The sequence below is a fragment of the Syngnathus floridae genome, chromosome 8 (assembly GCF_059516105.1).
Source record: "Syngnathus floridae isolate MCC-2025c chromosome 8, RoL_Sflo_1.0, whole genome shotgun sequence".
Taxonomy (NCBI): domain Eukaryota; kingdom Metazoa; phylum Chordata; class Actinopteri; order Syngnathiformes; family Syngnathidae; genus Syngnathus; species Syngnathus floridae.
This window is the reverse complement of record NC_142420.1, coordinates 6,203,332-6,223,821: the sequence shown is the minus strand read 5'-3', so window position 1 is coordinate 6,223,821 and position 20,490 is coordinate 6,203,332. Positions and strand designations below refer to the sequence as shown.

General features: G+C 43.9%; 3 protein-coding genes across 4 annotated transcripts; 1 reads left to right on the top strand and 2 right to left on the bottom strand.

Annotated features, from left to right (window-relative positions):
* Window positions 1-88: 88 nt before the first annotated feature.
* Window positions 89-9,653, bottom strand: srpx (sushi-repeat containing protein X-linked). Of its 2 annotated transcripts, XM_088382810.1 has the most exons (10): window positions 9,451-9,653; window positions 4,700-4,756; window positions 3,226-3,414; window positions 2,831-3,007; window positions 2,340-2,466; window positions 2,107-2,228; window positions 1,788-1,967; window positions 957-1,090; window positions 664-785; window positions 89-581 (listed from the first exon to the last, which is right to left on the bottom strand). In XM_088382810.1, exons 1-10 carry the CDS (start codon window positions 9,509-9,511, stop codon window positions 398-400), a joined length of 1,353 nt encoding a protein of 450 aa, XP_088238936.1. In that variant the 5' UTR covers window positions 9,512-9,653; the 3' UTR covers window positions 89-397. The 2 variants fall into 2 exon arrangements, with proteins under 2 accessions (XP_088238936.1, XP_088238937.1); XM_088382811.1 differs by lacking the exon at window positions 4,700-4,756.
* A 641-nt stretch (window positions 9,654-10,294) lies between these two features.
* Window positions 10,295-13,519, bottom strand: LOC148394209 (NXPE family member 3-like). The gene is made up of 5 exons (XM_088382803.1): window positions 13,351-13,519; window positions 11,783-12,546; window positions 11,369-11,439; window positions 11,082-11,285; window positions 10,295-10,938 (listed from the first exon to the last, which is right to left on the bottom strand). The coding sequence occupies exons 1-5, from the start codon at window positions 13,435-13,437 to the stop codon at window positions 10,373-10,375; spliced, it is 1,692 nt and encodes a 563-aa protein (XP_088238929.1). The 5' UTR covers window positions 13,438-13,519; the 3' UTR covers window positions 10,295-10,372.
* Window positions 13,520-15,053: 1,534 nt separating this feature from the next.
* On the top strand, window positions 15,054-20,449 carry gpr161b (G protein-coupled receptor 161b). The gene is made up of 6 exons (XM_088382804.1): window positions 15,054-15,606; window positions 16,663-17,023; window positions 17,823-18,544; window positions 18,785-18,892; window positions 19,005-19,130; window positions 19,204-20,449. The coding sequence occupies exons 2-6, from the start codon at window positions 16,680-16,682 to the stop codon at window positions 19,467-19,469; spliced, it is 1,566 nt and encodes a 521-aa protein (XP_088238930.1). The 5' UTR covers window positions 15,054-15,606; window positions 16,663-16,679; the 3' UTR covers window positions 19,470-20,449.
* Window positions 20,450-20,490: the final 41 nt, after the last annotated feature.

Genomic DNA, 20,490 nt, shown 5'->3' with positions numbered 1-20,490 from the left:
TCAAATAGTTTAAAAGACGTTTTGTTGGATTTTGAGGTTGCAATGTATTTTCTCCAGGGAGTGTACAAAACACACACAAAGTATAATCTAAAGAGTGTGAGAATCCATTATTATTAAAGAAGTGGGACATAAATAATATAGTTTTCCACTCCATACAGTGAAAATACTTGATTCTACAAAACTTACTTCTGTTTTGAAAAATAATACATAGCAGTAGGCAAGACACATGAATCAATATGATTGTTGTGGTGTAAGACTTCAGAAAATGAGTGACATGGCAGCGAACTGTTGTTTCAAATATACACACACCTTCAGGAGCATGCGTTGCGACAAAAGGGAAGCCACTGGATCAAAAACGTCTTCGAGTCCCGTTGTGGGGCGATGTGAATGCCGACGATTATGATTGACAAGTTTGTCCGGCGGCCTGCTGCAACAGCATCTCGTCCTTGCGCAGGGGGAAGGTGTCAACGGTGGTAAACAGCTCGGCCGCCGTGATTGGGAACGGGTAGCGTTGCTTGTCCGTGCCCTCCTTGTCCACTAGAACCATCTGGAAAGACCTTTGTGGGATCTGGAGCAGTAACCTAGGCAACATGGAGGAGACAGTGTGTTTACAGCACATAATAAAATAAATAGCTCTTTGTGTGTGGGTGTGTGAATGTATACCTGAGTTGCAAGGCTAGCATGGGGGGGAGGAGCCTGTGTCGAATACGGCCAATTTGGGCCGGGTAGTTCCCGACCAGCTCGATGACGGTGATGTGACGGAGGTCCAGTCCACACTGGGCATGCTGTTGTCCCCGCAAATATACAAGTTTCAAAGTTTGACACGTAATACACAGGATATCTTTCAGCGAGTATTGTTTGTGCTACAATATTCTGCCAGTCACTTTAAATTGTTGTCACAAATAAATGAATATATTATAATTGTAGTCAATAAATTACACTCGTCTTTAAGTCACCTGCAGATTGGTCATCTGGAAGCGGTAATTATGATTGGCAGCCGTCGGGGCGGAGATAATGAGGAGCCGTCGCTTCTCGTAGAACTGTTCGAGCAGCGCCCCGGCCCGCCGCACCCCCACATTAATGTTCATGGCTGTGACGGGCAAAAAAAAAAAAACATGGATGAACGAAAGCAATGTCTAGTGAATGGAATGAAATTTAATGACACATTTAGGGGGCTCTGGTCCCACTCCCATCAGGCTCACAGGAAGTGAAATTACCACGCCAAAGGCAAAGGCATATAAATGAGCGGCGGCATGAATAATAGATGGGGAAATACTTGAATACATCACGTCGGTTATATTTTGCCCTTTGTTTGTCATTCTGTGTGCGCGTGGGCCAAGAAGGCAGGACATTGGGGCCTAATTTCGCTTAATCCCAAAAGAAGATCCACTGCAAAGCACTCAAAAGTTCTCCTGGAATCATTACACCAATTATATGCCTATCTGTAATAATACATAATAACTGACCACAGTGAAGACACAGTGGGAAAGACCAAAGGAAGCGTAAATATAATTTGTATCGGTATGAAATGTTTTTAATATACTGCAGCTAGGTGCACATAGTATAACTGGATGGATGGATGGATGGATGGATGGATGGATGGATGGATGGATGGATGGATGGATGGATGGATGGATGGATGGATGGATGGATGGATGGATGCATGGATGGATGGATGGATGGATGGATGGATGGATGGATGGATGGATGGATGGATGGATGGATGGATGGATGGATGGATGGATGGATGGATGGATGGATGGATGGATGGATTGTGTGTTACGTACGCGCACAGTTGGTGTCACTTCCGGACCAGGTGAGTCCATACTGGCAGACTCGGGCGGCACTGCCCTGCAGATCGGCACCGCCAGTGCAGGTAAATTCGCAGGTCGCACCGTAGTTGTCGCCGTCGCTGTTGCATTTCATGTAGCCATTGTCGGGCGGGAACAGTGGACTGCAGCGTCGCACTAGAGAAGAAAACTTTGGTCATGGACAACATGGTAATGTTTTACACAGCAGTGGTTCTCATACCACGAGACGTAGCTTGATGGTCTCAGAAATGAATGTCAATAATATCAGAGTTCTGTTCGGTTTGAAAAATCCCACCTCGTACTCTGACAGTGAAGCGACAGGATCCTTTATTCCCCGCACGATCCAATACTGTGTAGGACATCTTGTGAAGACCTTCGGGGAAATCTGATCTGGGAGCTTTCCCTTTCAGGATCACGCTACAAAAGACCATATCCGAAGTTGCGTGAGTTACTGTGATGATCTCATCTGTCTCCACCATGTGAATACCAAACAGGAGGAGGGAGGAAGAAGAAGATGGGAGCACGTACTCTGTAAGGATGCCGTCGGCTGTGTCCACACCTTCGGGCATATCCCAGGTCACCCTAGCTGTCAGTTTACCTGGCTCTGCCCACTTGTCCTTCACATGAGGACACTTGATCTTTGGAGGGTCCTCGTCTGGTTCAAATGTAAACAACAAGAAAGAAAACAATAAATGATGAGTTATCATTTCCCAATGAACCCAACTACGAGTGCAAAAAGATTTTTTTTTTGGAAAGAAAGGAACATCCTTACAGGGAGACTCAATCTTTCGTCACGTATAACATTCGAAGGTTAAAAGTGCGTGGGCGACTGCGGGAACATTAACAATGTGCGACTGCAGGAACATTAACAATGTCTCGTCTATTCAGTCACGTAAAGAAACACATCATTGAAGGCCTTGCCATTCAAACATATCCTGTACATTCCTGCCTGACTTTATACCGGCAACATCCATACATCACATTTTTTTAAGTATTTTCTGGTATCTACTCAAACACACCGACACAAGTGGGGACTGTGGCACTCCAGGCTTTGTTGTACTGGCACGTTGCCGTCTTGGGGCCCTTCAACGTGAATCCTGGCGAGCAGAAGAACTCGCAGCGAGAGTTGTAGTAAGAGCCGTCTGAACATTTAAAGCTGCCATTCATGGGCATGTTCATCTTGGGACAGCGGACCTCTACCAAAGACAGAGAGAGAACAGTCATTTCAAAAGTGAATTGACGGCATCAGTCACAACGAGACACGCCGATGGAGGAAAATGACGAGGTTAACTCTCCTGTAATTATTTCATCAAGGTCAGCTCACATTTACGGTTCTTAGTTTTAGTCGTGTCCACAATAATGAATCTTCTCAACCGACGAGGCGGTGCTTCCCACTAGAAATCCTCGTCCTCACCTCGACATGCATAGTTGGAGGACCAGTGTTTGGTAGCCATGCACACCACTTCGGTGCTCTGGGACTCATATCCTTGCTTGCAGCGGATTTTACAACGCGATCCCATGGCGTTCTTGGAGTGGTGTCCCCTTGGCGTGCGGCAGCTCACATCGCCGTGCTTCACCTTAATGGGCGCGCACCACGCTGAACCTAAAAAGTACGTTAAGACAGCCTGTTGGTGTTTTGGTGGTCATTACTGAATCCGAGCTGATCATGAGGGATACATTCCAGGGCCCAAACACTGGCAGAGCTGAAATATGCAAGGCCAGAAATTGACTTTGGGCTATTTTCTGATTTTTCTGGGAATTTTTTGAAACATTTCCACCCGACCCTTATAGGGATCTTTATCAACATTTTTGTGGACTTTTTGGGGTATGCACAAGTCAAGTCAAATTTATTTTGATAGCCCCAAAATCTGTGTTGTTTAAAACAGCTTCCCCCAAACCACACAAACACATTTGAACATATCAAAACACCTTTTTGACACACATTGTGAATGTATTTCAGCACAAGAAAATCAGGAATTGTGAGTAGTATTAACAAGTGGCACTTACCTGATGATTGTTGAAGACAGTTGTAGTTTATTAATTTCATGGGATGCCCAACCACATACAGCAGGAAGTGTTAATTTGATTTAAAGCCGAATGAGTACAATTCAGAATTTCACCCAAAAATTTCTTTGGTAAAAATAAACCTTAGCACAACAGAGTCTGTTTTTATTGTTTATTGCAAAAAAAAATGTTTCATCACTTGGCAAGAGACACTTTCTATGGAATTAAGGTTGTTGTGTTTTAGTGAACTTTATTGTCGCACTAGTGTCAGAAAATGTTTAAAAATTGTATTCAAGCATTTTTGCTTTCTTTGGCATTTTTTTGCATTTTCTTATTCTAAATGAAGAAGTGCACCTTTTTTGTGCAAAGGGCTACCAGAGCAATTTGCATGTTGGGTCGAGGAGGATTTTTATTTTTTTTTTCTACTTAGTTACAACCACAGCCGTGCTTACTATTTTCAGTGTGCATGACAAAACTCTTCAAGGTTCGAGGGGCTCACAAGAAAGATTAGATTACAATGCAATTGCTTTTGATTTCCAAGTTGCAGTCGCCCAAGTTACCATGTCAACCATCGTCATGTCACAGAGAAGTTAACCCACGGCGAGTCCACCATAGTAAAAAAATCAACGTCTCCTTGCCAACTTGGATTACATGTCCACAACGCTTGCATAAATAAATTCTTGCCTTTAGTGGTTTCTCGTCTGCAGTTTATTTGCAGCTGGCTCGGGATAAACACAAACATGCACAGCGAATTCCCAGAATGAGAAGAAGGAGTCATTGCAGGGAAAATGAATGAGGAGATATTCCTTTTGACCTTCTTTGGCCATCTGACTGAGCTTTCTTGATGCAATTGTGCATAGCAACAAAGTATAGAGTGACATCACCTTTAAACGCATGAGTATACCAGTCCTCATCGTCGCCGTAGGCGTGCTGTCCTGACCCTGGGGAGGCAAGCAAAAGATGAAAAAAAAAAAAAAAAAAGCAGCTAATATGCAGGAAAAGATGTGAGGCAATGCTTTTAATACACACTCCCGGGCTTTTTGTGCACCGGGATCAAGTTTAAAAGATTGCTTTTACATCGGAAACACACTCAAAAGAGAGTGCGAGCGTGGGGAGCATGTGTGTCTGTGGATCTTTTGAGTTGGAATCATGCAGAAGGGGCTGAACTTCAAATGATCCAGTTTGTTCCAATAACTTTGCACAAGAGACCCACTTAACTTTGGTCAGTGAGAATTAGTGGGGACTTTTACATCTCAGTGATTTGCTGTGTATGAAAAAACTTTGTGCTGTTTATTTGAGTGATTTCCACAGTGTGTGTTTATCGACCTGCCACTACTCCGTGTACGTTTTTTTTCTGATATGAGTGGTAGCAGAGCCCTTGACCCCTAGTTGTCAGGGAAACGGCATAATCAGTGTGGCCTGAAATCTGCATTATAAGCAAATATCATGTGAGCAGGCTACAAAAAAGAAAAAACAAGCTTGTTTATGGTAATGGAAATCTCAGATGGGTAGACAATTTCTCATGGCAATGCGGTACTTTGCATTTACATCTAAAATTGGAATTTGAAAGTGGAACACTCCTGAGGCCCTACAATTTAGAATCATCCCTCAAAATCTGTCTTGTAAGTCCAATATTCAAAGCACCATCTTGTATATCGTCAAATAAATATGGTGTAAATAACAGGTGTCAAACTCAAGGCACGGGGACCAGATCCAGCCCGCCACAATATTTTACGTGGCCCACAAAAGCAAATTCATGTGTGTCAACTCAATGTTTCTTGTTAAAGTATCAAAACTCTAAATTGTCCTTTCTTTTAAAAACAGTGAGATATTGCGACATTTTTGTTATACTCTTACGTTCAAAATAAATTTGAAAATTGCTGAACTTTTTTGTTGTATGCATGTGATACTATCCACCCATTCATTTCTATTTAAGCCATGAATGGCTCCACGAGGGAAACCATAACTACGATGTGGCCCACAACAAAAATGAGTTTGACACCCCTGGTATCTAAACGAGTGCATAAAAAGTACATAAAGAGCGTTTGGAAACGGCTTAGTGCAAAACTGCTCCCCATCAAGCATACTTACCACAGGCATTGATTCCTCCTTGGCCAGTTTAAACAGCAGTCAGTTAATGTAAAACAGAAACGTCTAAGGCAGACGGGTTTTCAAAATGTGTCACGGTTGGGAACCACTTTGAAAATCATCAGTATGAAGAAAGAGTCAGGTTGGATTAATACATGTTTCCAATTTCCTGTTTTTCTTTCTCCATGATGCATATAAGAAGCAATGTGAATAGTGATGAGTAAGCACAGAGGAAGCTGGGAAGATCAAATAAAAACTATTGCTAACATGTAAGTGGTTAAAATAAAAGTCAGGGGGGGGGGGATGGGTCAGTGGGAGTGAGGAGTTAAACTTGTTCCACCTTGGCCTCAGCACATTGGTGAATGTGAGCTCTGTTCACGAGTAAAGGGGTCCAGTTCTCCTCCAGGCTTCGCATGTCAGTCTTCTGGTCAGTGACGTTGGCTTTCGAGACACATTTCTCACTGTGTTTTTTTTTTTATCCTGACACTTATCTAACCAATATAGGGTGACACACACGCACACACACACGCAAAGCCGCGACCAAATCCACCGCTGAGGTTTTCACTCGACACATGACACATCATCATTGGGGAAGAGCGAAAGACTCATGCTGAGTTTCGCTGGCTCAGAGGAAAACTTATGATTGCGCTTGTCGCAGAGGAGAAAAGAATCGGTGATATATGGAAAATGGATTGCAGAAAATACATACTCTGAAAATGAGACGTTTGAGTTTTCTTTTGAGGCCTTGGGGATTGATAGAGGAAATAGTTTTCGCAGAGGAACAAATCGTGCCAACAAACAACCGATACGCACGAACCTCCATTGTCGGATAACATTTCTGGAAGAATATCTCAAAGTTCACACAATACATTGAATTCGAAATATTATAATGCATGACAGACTCGAGAAAACAAGTGCTACAATTACAATCGTTTGAATTATCGAGAAAACTCAGTGGCACGCAACTGAATTATACTCACATTGAAGTCAAATATTGTTCAGTGATATATGTTAGAACTTGCTGGCTGTCTCTTCAGCATGCCCAATTGTTCCATATCATTTATTAGTCTGATTTTTGTTTTGCTACACATGACCGCTTTCCTCACTGCATCTTTTATAAAGGAGTTTGTTTTGCATTCCCTGTTTGGCACAGATATTAACAAATGCTTCTCCATTATATTCTGCACCTCAGCACCGATAATGTCTACAAAGTTAGACCTCAGCGGTGATTCACTGAATTTCTTTATGCTACGAAAAACCAACTTCACGCTACAGTTTGTTTGTGTGAAGCTGAACACGCACTGCTTCCAAATCCCTAATTGCAGTTATGACTATTTTAATCCTGCAGAAGAATAGCCTTTGTTTCAATCGCCTGATCAGAGGCCGTATGAGGAGACTCACAATAGCGTGAAGCTCTATTTATCTTCCTCTGCAGAGGACATGCGCCAAGTTCAACAAAACTGCTTAAACCACAGCTTGAACTCATCACTCAGCCACAATTTTTATTGTGCAAGCGTGCAGTGCGTGAAGGCCACACAAAGTGGAGGCTAATAAAATAAGACATTTTTGGGGTTATAAGTAAGTACAGTGCTACCTTGTTTTACGAGAGGCCTGACATTTTTCTAGATTTTTGTTTTTGCTCTTGAGTTGTGAGCAACATTTACAGTTACAAGAGCTAGGTGGTGTCAGCAGTTTTGGCAGAGTATGACCAATAAAGTACAGATCCATTAAATGCATTCCCATTCAAAACTTTGGACGATAGAAACACGATGATATGATGAAATGGTACAGTACAAATACGTTTCTTATTTCTTGGTACGCATGTTTAACATGACAATGCAAATATAAGCATGCTAAACAATGATGCGGTATCACTCAGGTCTTTTGGTAGGCGTTCATCATTTTTTGACAAAGGAGACAAGGTTGCCACAAGTGGAATGGGACGGAGCAGCTCTTTTACCTATTACGGCTGCAGCTATCAAATATCTTTTGGGATCTACCCATTGTCCCATCGATTAATCGTATACAATTGATTTTACATTGATAAACAATCAAATGTGCACGTGAGGTTCAATTGGTGTCCACTTGGGGTCTCCATCTTTACGTTCCACATTATTTTGAGCAGGTGGAGTCAATGAGCGTTTCAACTCCTGGTTGCGAGCTCACATTAGCGCCTGGCTGTTAACTGGCTAGGCTAACTGTTTGACAGTGCATGCATATTTTTGAGTACTTGTGTGTTCAACTGTGACTGTAGCAGCTTGTGTATAAATGTGCTAACTGTGTTTATTTTGTTGCCATTTGTTCAATCAAGCAATTGAAAGTGAATCGGCGGCTGTGTCGATATTTGACCAATTGTGGGGACAATAAGTTTTGAGTGATGATGTCAAACTTTGGATATTCTCTGTCTTTTATGCGCTCTTTCCTCCAAGCTTTTATTGTTACACAGAGTGGTGAGTCAACTGAAGAGACATAAGTCGGTGTGAAAGAAATTATGCCTCCGAAGCTTTGAGGCAGAATTTTTTTTATTGGACTTATTCAGTTAATTGTTTCAGCCCTCGCGCCTGTCATAGTATTGCCACAATAACAAAGCCAGGGGTTCCAATATGGGCCATTCTGGTCCCCATTCAAAACTTTGGATAAATTAAAAGCAGAAGTCTGACGAAAAGTGGTAAGATACGCTCTTTTTGTACCCACTAATAACTCGACCTGGATGCAGGGCTCCCAAAAAGTTATATGGTACGGATTATCATGCAATTAGACAATTTGTTGGTGCTTTTCGGGACATTTTTTTAAAGTTACGCTGCATTCAACATGCATTGTGAACCCCCAACATCAGTGATACAAGAATCAACTGAGAAAACACAAACAACACACACACACAAGCAAACACACACGCAAACACACACACGTACACAGACACACACAAATATACACTCACACGGACACATGCAACTACACACAAAAACACAAATATGCATGCACACACACGCGGACACACAAACAAACACGCACAAATACACACACACACACGCACACAGTGAGCACAGCAAAGTCTTACTGACATTTTCATTACGAATGTGCAATGTAGCCGCTCGTGTTCATGTTTCAGCATGTGAGATTGCCATACAGCATGCGTAACTTTGAAGTCAGTCCAGCCGCACGGCTCCAAAAGCCAGTCTGGCCTCATTATAAACTTTATAATTTGTGTGTGCTGTGTGTGGGTGTACATGCGCGTGCATGCATGAATGAAGTGGTCATTAATGCTGGCCTCACAGGCGGACTTTATCTAAACGGGAAAAGCGCCAACGCCGAGCTGTATGCACACTGAACTCCCCCCCGTTCCACACCCCCTCCACGTACACACAAGTAAAAAAAAAAGTGGCTTAACCCACAAATCCAGGGCACAACATCTCACAGCCTTTGACTTGAGAGAATCCAACCTACAAACACAACCCATCCCGTCTCGAGAGACGAGACAACAGCAGGACAAAAAAAGTAGGGCAAGAATTTAGAGGGAGGAAAACGTGAGCTCTGGTAGGGTTCTTACCTTCATATGCGGAGCAGACGCAGATGTGGACACAGAGCAGAAGCAGAGACCACATGACCATGCTGAGAAAGCAGGCGAGGGGATAAGAAAAGACGCTCCTCAACTTGTGCAGATCCCCTGCAGGAAGACGTCCAGTGCATTCCTCGTTTTCTCTAAGAAAAAAAAAAGGCCCGCCTCTTTGCTCCACAAACAAGGGAACACAGTGTGGCTCACCCCGAGAGAGCCTTAAACTAACATGGACTCTTCATCACCTTTTAAAGTAGACTAGGCCAACAATTTTCCTACCAGGAGCCATTTCACTTTTTATCAAATCCTCCGAGGGGATTTCGATTTTTTTTTAATGATGTGACAACGTATTTATTATTATATAAGATGGGCATTTTTGTGTGGCTTTTAAAAAAAAAAAAACATTGTGATGATACATTTAGTTTAGTGAATTATCCTCAATATATCATTACACTGCATCTATCTCCCAGTTTGTTTTGGCCCCACTGTTCCTGATCCGATCAAAAACCAGTGCATATCTGGTGTGACCACCATTTGCCTCATGTGCTGTAACACAAACGTTTGAAATATTTTAACTTTGATGGCCCTACCAGCTAGGAAATATTGCAGATCTAATAGAATGCGCAGAATAAAGTGGGATAGGTGAGCCCTTCTATTGAGCAATGAAGGACATCTTTGTGTACGAGCGCCTAAATACTTTCGAAATGTGACCCGTAAATTTTGAAGTGAGGATGCGGTGCGCCTAACAATCCTGTTCTATGACGACGTAAACCTGTTTGATTAATAAAAGCTTTTGAGTCTTGTAAATTGAGTGCTTTTGTGCAGTTAGAGCACCCTCTTGTGGCTATACCTATGAAGTGTTTTAATTAAGTATACTGAAGTATATCCACATTAGCCATGAGAGCCTTTTTGAGTTTCAAAAAGTTATCTTCTGGCTCCGATCACGACAAACATAGGACAACATCATGTCTACCATATTTTTGACAATGACCCCAGGAGGGTGCACGTCGTGAGGTTGGTGGTGTGCCACGCACATCTGCCAAGCGTCCACCAGCATAACGTTGAGACCCTTAAACATGGCGCGAAGCATGACATCCAGCTGCAGTGAAAACCAGTCACTGTGGTTCAGGCTGACGTCCCGGTCCAGTGCCCGAGGGTTGGCCGTGCGGATCACAATCACCGTCTCCGGCGCCCGGTTTAGGAGTCGCACCACCGCCTTGCGGATATGCCGGAGGCGGCGTAGGTACACTTCCATGGGGAAGGGGCCAAAGTGAGCCCAGACGCTGAGCGCCACTACCGTGTTGGGACCGCCAATCATGCCTTCCAGTTCGTTGGCGATGTAGCGCAATTCGTTGGCCATGATGGCGGTGTAGATGATGGGTGGGCCGTGGCAGCGGTACTTGAGCACGATGTTGTGAGTTCTGTCCACTGCCATTAAGGGCCCCGCTTTTTTGTGGGTGTGCAGGTCAAATTGTTTCATCTCTGTAGGACAGAACACAAAATTACGACATACGCAAGTGGTCAGTAAATCTTCCTAGAACACTTGGATGTGGTCAAAAGCGCTGTTGTTGTTGTTCTGACGTTGCTGCGTAATATCGGGCAAAATCTCAACTACCAGCTCTCACCTGGAATCACTCCGACGATGTACTCGTACCACTGTCGAATGGTGGAGTCGCCGTACATGTAGACCAACTTGTTGGTCAAACACCGAGTGATGGACGCCTTATCAAACTGGCGCATGGTGAGGCCATTCAATGGCCTCCACGAATCCTGGTAGTAGTACCCGGACGCCCCCAGTTTCACGGGATCCGTTTTTTGACTGCTGTTTTCTTCATGAATGACAGACACAATGATGCAAATAAATCGCCATTGCCAAAAATGTGAGAGTGATTCATTTGAAGATTCGCAGTACCTTTAATGGATGGCATCACAGTGATGGTGTTAGTTGTAGTTGCACGGATGGGAACTTTGATGTTCACGCCACTGATACCAACAAATAGGTACAGGTATCACTTGGCAGGCATTAAAGTTTTTGCTCACTTTCTTGAACCAATTCCAAATTATTGTCAAAACTCTTGACTAGCTTGTCTAAGTTTGCCACCATATCGCCAGTGCCAAACAAGCTCATCAGCAACAACAAAAAAAATACTACTAGTAATTTAAAAAAAAAAAAAAAGGCAAATATAATGTACGCATGTACATGACTGATGGATGACAATTGGATGGATAAACTTTCCAATAGGCCGACACCAAAGGTGATTTGGGGGTCACCTGACTGTTTGGAAAACCTTTGCATGTCAAACAACCATTTGATTATTGTACATACCTCTGAAACAGCAAAGATTCCCTGTTGGTAATGATGTTTTGGAGGTAGCCTGCCCTAGCGTGGTTGATTCTGGTGTCACAGCTGAGGTTTTTGGGCTTGAAGCAGTACCACGGCTCACCAGAGTGAAGGTCAGTGTAGTTGCACAGTGGACCCTGGTCTGACGGCAGGCATATATCACATGAGGTTGTCTCAGAGCTAAGGCCTTTGCGAAAGAGGCTGACAAAGAACACCCGATGGGGCAATGTCTCTCTTAATCTCTGCAGCACGGCCACAGCCTCGCTCGAGTGGACCATCATGATAACAACCTGAGCCGAGCCCTCCCACAGCAATGGGAATCGAACGGAATAAAGTCCGTTCCTGTGGTCCAGCACCTGCCCGGCCACACCTGCCCTGTCTTTTGGGGAGTGCAACCGGGCCAACAGCAAATCGCCGCCGTAGCGCTTGGGTCGGCCCTTGAAGTCCCGCAGTTGGACCTGCACTTCCAGCTGGTCGCCCACGGACCAGTTTTTGGCAGGGACAATTGTAAAGTGACTATGGACCGGGTCACTTGTCTGGGACAAGTCAAGTGCTTCGGAGCCAGAGGGTGGCTTGGGCCAGGCGATGAGGTCCAACAAGTTGCGTTCCTCCAGCTCTTCTTCAGGTGACAGTGGCTGGGCCAGATGAGGACAATGAAAGGTGCCCTTGTGCTGAAAGACTTGGTGGCTTCTGGAGAGGTTTGACGACTGGCTCTGGACCAGTGCTGAAACTATGTGGTACTTCCAGTTCTGAAGAGAAGACATCACAATGTAAATATGGATCGTTGTAACCCAACCACTTGTGCCGCGGAATACACGTGTGCCATGAGAGATCAGGTGTGCTGCAGGAAATGGTCCAATCTATGTATTAGTACTTTTCTCATTTATTGTGGATTGTGGTTTATGTCTCTATGGCAACAATGTATCATGATAGGGAGAAAAATGTAACGCTCTTCCAGTAGATGGCACAAGACACAATCAACCTGCTGCCATCATAAAACAAGAATAACAGCTGTGTATTCATTTCTACAGACCCAGATTTCACACTTTACAAGTAAATCTGTCAGCAAATTGAGCTTGCCTTTATTTCTATTGAATTACATTACCATGCCACAATCGAAGAAAACATTGAAGAAAGCATTCCGCAACAATAGAACTATCCGGTCGGACAGGTTTGTCTTGCAACCGGCGTTAGGTTCCCTGTTGTGCTTGGTCCCATTGTAGGACAAAGAGACAAAAAAATAATTTGTAAATTGCTGCAGATAAATCTATCTTTATGCCCACCTACCCAAGAGTAATGCCCCTTTAAGGCTCTTGACTCTTGCATTTGCTGTGTTGTTCAATTTTATAGTTTAATTCCATTAAGATAGAATGTGTTTTATTTGTTCAATTGTGGTTTCTTTAAAGAAGCGTACACAATTTGCAAATTCTACCAGGGAATGCAAACTTATCAGTGCAACTTTAGCATGTTTAAACGAACAAACACACAAACAAAGACAGACTGACCAACTAACTAGACTTAAAAAAAATAAAAATAAATAAAAATTCTTTCACCTCCCCAATGGTGAGTTTCTGCAGGAGTAAGACGAGGCCAAACAGGGAGACAACGATGAGGAGGTAATTCCTTACACGTGGGGACATGGTGACTGTGACTTTGGTTGTATTGAGTACCGACCGACGCCACAGTAATGATGACGAAGTGCCACCGGTCTTGCCGGGATAGAATGACTACACTGGCTCCACCCAGGAAGTAACCAGAGAGAAGGAGTTGGCTAGATTTTGATATTCATTCTCAAAGTCTGCTTTATTGTCAATTTCTTCACATGCCAAGACACACAAAGAAATCAAAATTACATTCCCACTATCCCACGGTGACAAGACATAGTACACAATATACATACAAGTAAACAACACAAAAAAATAAAAACAAGAAGGCACAAACAATGAATAAATAAGAGTGATGAATAAATAATAAATAAACAAATAACACAACAAATAAGAGGAGCAAAAATGGAGCAAGTGTGGATACAGCAGACAGTCAGAAGATAGCGCAAAAGTACAGGACGCTACGCAGAAGGGGGAAGAGAGTTCAGGATCCTAACAGCCCGGAGGATGAAGCTGTTGGTGAGTCCGGTGGTGCGGGAGCGCAGGCCCCTGTACCTCTTCCCAGAGGGCAGAAGATCAAACAAAGAGTGAGCCGGGTGACTCACATCGCTCACAATCGTGGTCGCCTTGCGGGTGAGATGGGAGGTGTAAATGTCCTTCAGGGAGGGGAGTGAAGCACCAATAATCTTACCAGCTGTGTTCACAATGCGCTACAGGGCCTTCATGTTGTATTCAGTGCAGCTACCACACCAGACAGCGATACAACTGGAGAGGACGCTCTCAATGGTGCCACGGTAGAATGTAGTCATGACGGCCGGAGGAGCACTCGCTCGCCTGAGTTTCCGCAGGAAGTACGGGCGGCGCTGAGCTTTCTTTGCCAGCGATGCGGTGTTGGCGGACCAGGAGAGGTCCTCACCGATGTGCACCCCCAGGAATCTGGTGCTGCTCACTCTCTCCAGTACTCTGGTCAGCGGCAGGTGTTGGGTGTGACTCTTCCGGAAGTCAACAACAATTTCCTTGGTCTTGTTGACGTTCAGCAGGAGGTTGTTGTCCCTGCACCACGGGGTCAGAAGGTCAACCTCCAACATGTACTGAGTCTCCTCGCCCTTGGTGATGAGACCCACCAGAGTCGTGTCGTCAGCAAACTTCAATAAGTATAAATGAAAGGAAATGAAATGCTGATATTGTGGCAAAAGTGAGGAACGCGTCTTTATTCCATGACTGTCTGCCAACAACTGTGGCTAGATACAAGTCTTTGAATCACCCCTAATTGTAAGCCTGCTGGGTGCCACTGAAAAGATTGTGATTTAATAGTTCAAAATAATACAATAATACATAATAGAGAATGGATCAAATTGAACGGATTAAAGAATATCCCCCAAACATTTAAAAGGATCTCCGCAGCATCTAAAGGGATTAGATTAAAATTTTCTACAATCCTGGAGACTCCAAGTGCACAATAAAGTGTATACAAAAGCTAAGAAAAAAAGTGGATTTTGCGTGATGTATCTTTAATTTAAAAACTACCAACAGTTGGCTCAAAATGGATGGGTTTTGACCACATCGCCACACTGCGGGCAAAATATGCATTGCATGGAGCGCTGTGATTGGCCGAGGTGAAAAATACGTTTTAGTGCGGGAAGCTTTGTTCCACTTGGGTGGTCCAGTATTTGTAAACGCAATTAAAACACTTATTATTTCGTAAATATACTAGCACTCCTGTATAAATAACCGAGTCCACTTCAACAGCAGTTGTTTGTATGCACACAAAAAACCATTCTACCAATATGTAATTTTTCATTTACATACACTACAGTTCTACTGTATAGTTGAATGGCGGAATGTTCTACCAAAACATTAGTCCGAAAACGGTAAGGAACGGAGCCCCAACAAGGATACTTAAAGTATCGCAGCGGACAGCACCTACACGCCTTGTGTGTGCAAAGAGGGAAGGCATCTGCCGGGGAAAGTCGGGGTGGGAGGAGAACTGCATTGCTGCCCCAACTCTGGGGGGGTTGGGGGGTTCGGCGGATCGAGACATGAACACTCGCCCGGCTCGAGGACGCGTATGTCGGCTAAAGTGCTCGAGCGGACTCTCGGCCTTTGTTGGGATGCGGGCATGGACGAGTAGAAACTTCTAGGAAGTGCGGTTTGCATGAACTGGAGGATAAAATGCGGAGACACGCCGTCGAAGAAGAAAATCAGGTAAGTGAAGTGTTTGAGAAAGATGAGGAGGAAGACAAAAGAGAAGAAAGTTGCTCAACTTGGCTAACAAACTGGCTAGCCTCACTGCTAAAAACTTTTTTTTTAGTTCAACTTCCGCACTCGGATCTAACTACTGCATATTCACATATCACTGCAACTCGCTTCTATTTACACTTTCTCCTTCTTGAACAAAAACCGCCGCTTGCAAAGAATTTAAACTAACGGAGTCTACCCTTGGAGTCGATGTTACTCCTTAAACATTTTACGCAATAAAATACTTTTGCAAGATATTTCGTAGTTTGCCTTCGTGCAACGTTTACCGCTAACTTCATTTGTTTTGTTTCGAAAAAAAAAAAATACAATAATAATAAACACACGCACGCTAATAAATCAACAAAGAATAAAGTATTTAGAAATAAGTTACACTCAGGTTCAGTTTAACAAAATTAACACGTGTTATTAATATTTGAAGACGCCTTTTTTATAGCTATCTTTTTTTAATTTTCCAGTTGTTTGTCTCAGTGACGTCACATAATGCGCGTTCTGCGTGAAGCGTGTGAACTGTTTCATTCTTAAAATGAAACGACTTAATGCATGTTTAGTTGTGGCAAATTACAATCTACATCACTTTTGATCGAAAAACTTCCGTGATTAACCCTTTTAAATCGTTAGAGTAGGGTTAGGATTCAAAACAAGGTTAGATCAGCTACCCTGGGTTGTAGTTTGTAATTTGAGTTTTAAATAGGAATGACCCTTGGGTTTTTTTTCTCTCTCACAGGGGGCTTGACCGATATGAAGCCGGGCTTAGAAAATAATGTATTCAAATATTTTAGAGTACAAAATAAAATGCTTCAGGGACCTAACTGGGGCTACGCATGTTTTCCATGGGGCTGTAACCACCCCCAAGCCGCGGTGTAGCGTAAGGTCATGGGCCAAAGGAGGCCTTTTGCCCTGAGATGGACTGATTTGCATTTCTAGCCGACAGCCGATCAGAGTGATCATAATTTTGCCCACTGATATGCCCATTCATTCATAACTCTGTGCGTTCTGTTCCAGTGGGTCCTTCAATCAACATGAACACCAGTAGCAACTGCACCCCATTGGGGAGCGGTGGCGGGCTGGCTGCTCTGGAGTCGGTCTCCATTGTGAGCATCACCCTGCTGGCCTGCCTGGCCAACCTCCTGATCGTGGTCACATTGTACCGCCGACCCTACCTCCTGACACCCAGCAACAAGTTTGTGTTCAGCCTGACCCTGTCCAACCTGCTGCTGTCGGCCCTGGTCCTGCCCTTTGTGGCCGTCAGCTCCGTCAAGAGGGAGTGGGTGTTCGGCGTGGTGTGGTGCAACTTCACCGCCCTGCTCTACCTGCTCATCAGCTCAGCCAGCATACTCACGCTGGGAGCCATCGCCATCGACCGGTTAGTGAGGGATAATCATCACGTGTACCTTTTTTTTCGATTTTCTATATCACTTAATGCTGCTCACGGTACTGTAGAAAGAAATTACAATAAAACAAATAACATTTATGACGAAAGATTTGCAGCAGATTCCTGTCGTCGAAGATGTGTGATTTGGTCACTTAATAAAAATACTCTACCCATGTTATGGTTTAGTGACTGTCCAATCAAGTCGCGCTTCTCCTAAACAAGTGCCAGTAGTACCAATTTTGTTTCTTCAAATGTAAATTCTTTTGTTTTTAGTATTTTCAAATGTAATAATTTCTCATGGCTTATATGCACCTCCAAAATCACCCTTCTTTGCTTATTTATCTATGTACTCGGGCATAATCCGGGTTCAGCGGTGGCCCAGTGGCCACTATGCGACTGTCAGCAAGGTTCAGTTACTTCGTATACAAGTTTCATTATTGATTCAGTCAGATTTTATACTACAAAAGATGCAAAATAAAATATTTTTTGATATTTCTTAAAGGATTAAATACAGCCTAAATATGAATTACTCATTAAACTTGAGCATAATATTTATAATCATGCCATAAGTATTTTTCCCCTTTTTTTTCACAAAAGATGAACAATTAAGCCAAATATTGATTATAAAATTGATCATTTCCTGGGTTGACTTGAAAGGTTTTAGCAGAGGTGGCCAGTGTTATTTTGGTCTTATAATTGTAAAAGTATGACATGGGACATTATTTTAAGAATGTGACGATGCAGGGCCAGTGGGGGTTCTGACAGACTGCTTACCTTTTAATCACGACAGGTACTACGCAGTGCTCTACCCGATGATCTACCCCATGAAGATCACGGGGAACCGGGCCGTGGTGGTCATCGCCTACGTGTGGTTGCACTCCCTGGTGGGCTGCGTGCCCCCTCTGTTCGGTTGGTCCTCCTTTGAGTTTGACTGTTTCAAGTGGACCTGCGTAGCATCTTGGCACCGTGAGCCGGCCTACACAGCCTTCTGGGTTGCCTGGTGCATCCTGCCGCCCTTCCTGGTCATGCTGGCGTGCTACGGCGTCATTTTCCGCGTGGCCCGCGTCAAAGCCCGCAAGGTGCACTGCGGCACGGTGGTTGTATCCCAGGAGGACGGCAGTGGCTCGCAAAGGAACGGACGCAAGAATTCGAGCACGTCCACGTCGTCCAGCGGGAGCCGGCGAAGCTTGGTGTACGCCGGAAGCCAGTGCAAGGCCTTTGTCACCATTCTGGTCGTGATCGGGACTTTCCTCATGACCTGGGGCCCGTACGTTAGTGTGGTTTGTACAGAAGCTCTTTTTGGACAGGGGAGCGTCTCCCACGGGCTGGAGACTCTGGTGGCGTGGCTTTCCTTTTGTAGCGCCGTATGTCACCCGTTCATCTATGGCCTGTGGAACAAGACAGTGAGGAAGGAGCTTCTGGGGATGTGCTTTGGCGATCGCTACTATAGAGAGTCCTTCGCCACGCGACACAGGACCTCGCGCCTCTTCAGTATCTCTAACAGGATAACAGGTTTGTCTTCAACCTGTGTGTGTAATTTTATCATTTGAACCCATCTTTTCACTGCATTTGAAGAGTTTATATACTATACCGTAGCCTATAAATTGCAACTAAGCAGAGATTTACATAGGGGTGACCCTTGTCTCACCATACTTAAATTTGGCTGATCAAATATGATGTTAAATAAAACAAGGTGCCATACCATTAGAATTGTAAATACAAGGGTTTAATTTGAAAATTTGTTTTTACCAGACTTGGGGATGTCGCCCCACCTGACGGCCATGTTGGCTGGGGGAGGGCAGCTGCTGGCCCCTGGGAGCAGCACAGGAGACACTGGCTTCAGTTTCACTCAGGATTCATGTAAGTGTCGCACAAGCGTCGCCAGTCTTGTAATGTTACAAAGTATAAATACTTAATTTTGGTCATTTCTGTGTTCGGTAATGAAAAATATATGTTTGTGTCACCTCCGCAGGTACGGACGTGATGCTGCTGGACAACTTTTCCACTGATGGCTCCTCCCATCAACATTATTCCTGTCATTCGTCTGGGAAGAGGAGGAGCTCTGTCACCTTTGAAGACCAGCTAGAGCATTCCAAAGGTATTTGTCAGCCACCCCAAAGCTGCCTCTTTATTGTAACTGTGCTCACCAACATGCCTCTTCTCCTTACCAGCGGATCACGCGGCATCAGTGCAAGTCCACGCCGAGGTCGACAAATCCCTGGACAGCTTCGCTTCCGGGCTAGCCAAAGCCATCGAGAGTGACGCCAAGCTCACCCTCTTTGGGGACATTTTGGCTGTTCCGGCTGCTCTCTTCACGGCCCGGGCGGTGCCCAGGCCAAGATACCTGGACGGTCAGAGACTGAGGTTGGAGAGCATAGACGAAGGCATCGTCAAAGACGACAATGACGAGCGAGACTCAGAGATGAAGGCTGCCTGAGGTCAGCCGATCTGCACGCAGTTTTCCATGGCGATTATTCAGACTGAACACTTGTAACAATTTTACATGAAAGACAAAAAAGACTATGTGCACATTCTTCATTAACATAGAAAAAAGCTCAACCACTACAACCTTATTTATGCTTTTCCAAAGCACACCAGCTCAGTTTTTCTGTTTAGGCCAGTAATGTATCTAAGACTACATTAAGTTAGGTAAGAAAACCGGCCATGGCAGCAATGCAAAGTCAAGACCGTGGTGTCCAGAAATCTGCTCAACCAATGAGCAACCAGCAGTGGTTGGCATCGCCCACCTTGAACATCAACACGAGCTCAACTCAGTGAGTACTCGCAATACCACTAAGTTTTGTCAATGGAAAAGTATCCAAAACGTGGAGAGTTGAGTCAGGTCGGTACCGTGTGCCGAAATAATTGCGTCAGTTTACTTTTACTGTCGTCTGTTAAGTATAATTAAACATCATTGTTAGAGTCAATAAATCGCAGACAATGGTTAAACTCCATTGCTCTAATTTCCCAGAATTTTCACTACGGTAAAACATGTCAAATGAATGACAGGCACAAATATCACCATCAGTGTAAAATAATATGCAATGACCAACTGTATTAAAACGATATACTATATTTGAAGCGTAGTCTTCCAAACTATAAGTTTTATGGAGTTCCCCTTAATGTTCCACTGTGCAAGTGTGTGCGTACATGTGCGCACATGTGTCTAGGAGGTACATTTTCTTGGTGTACGTATTTGTTTTAAATCTTGACGCCAGACCCCTGAATGGCACTTTGGGAGGATATTATGAGAAAAACATTTGAATAAGCACATTGATGGTGCTTCAGTCTTACCTCGTATGTTGTTTTTTGCATCATACTTTTTGTTTTTTATAAGTCAAGTGAGATGTAACCTTTGATTTTTACCACGTTGTGACTAAAACTTGTATTGAGTTTTTATAAAGTTTGGAAAGTGTGTCCACAGTGCTGTTTTGTTCACGTGCACATAAAATGAGTCA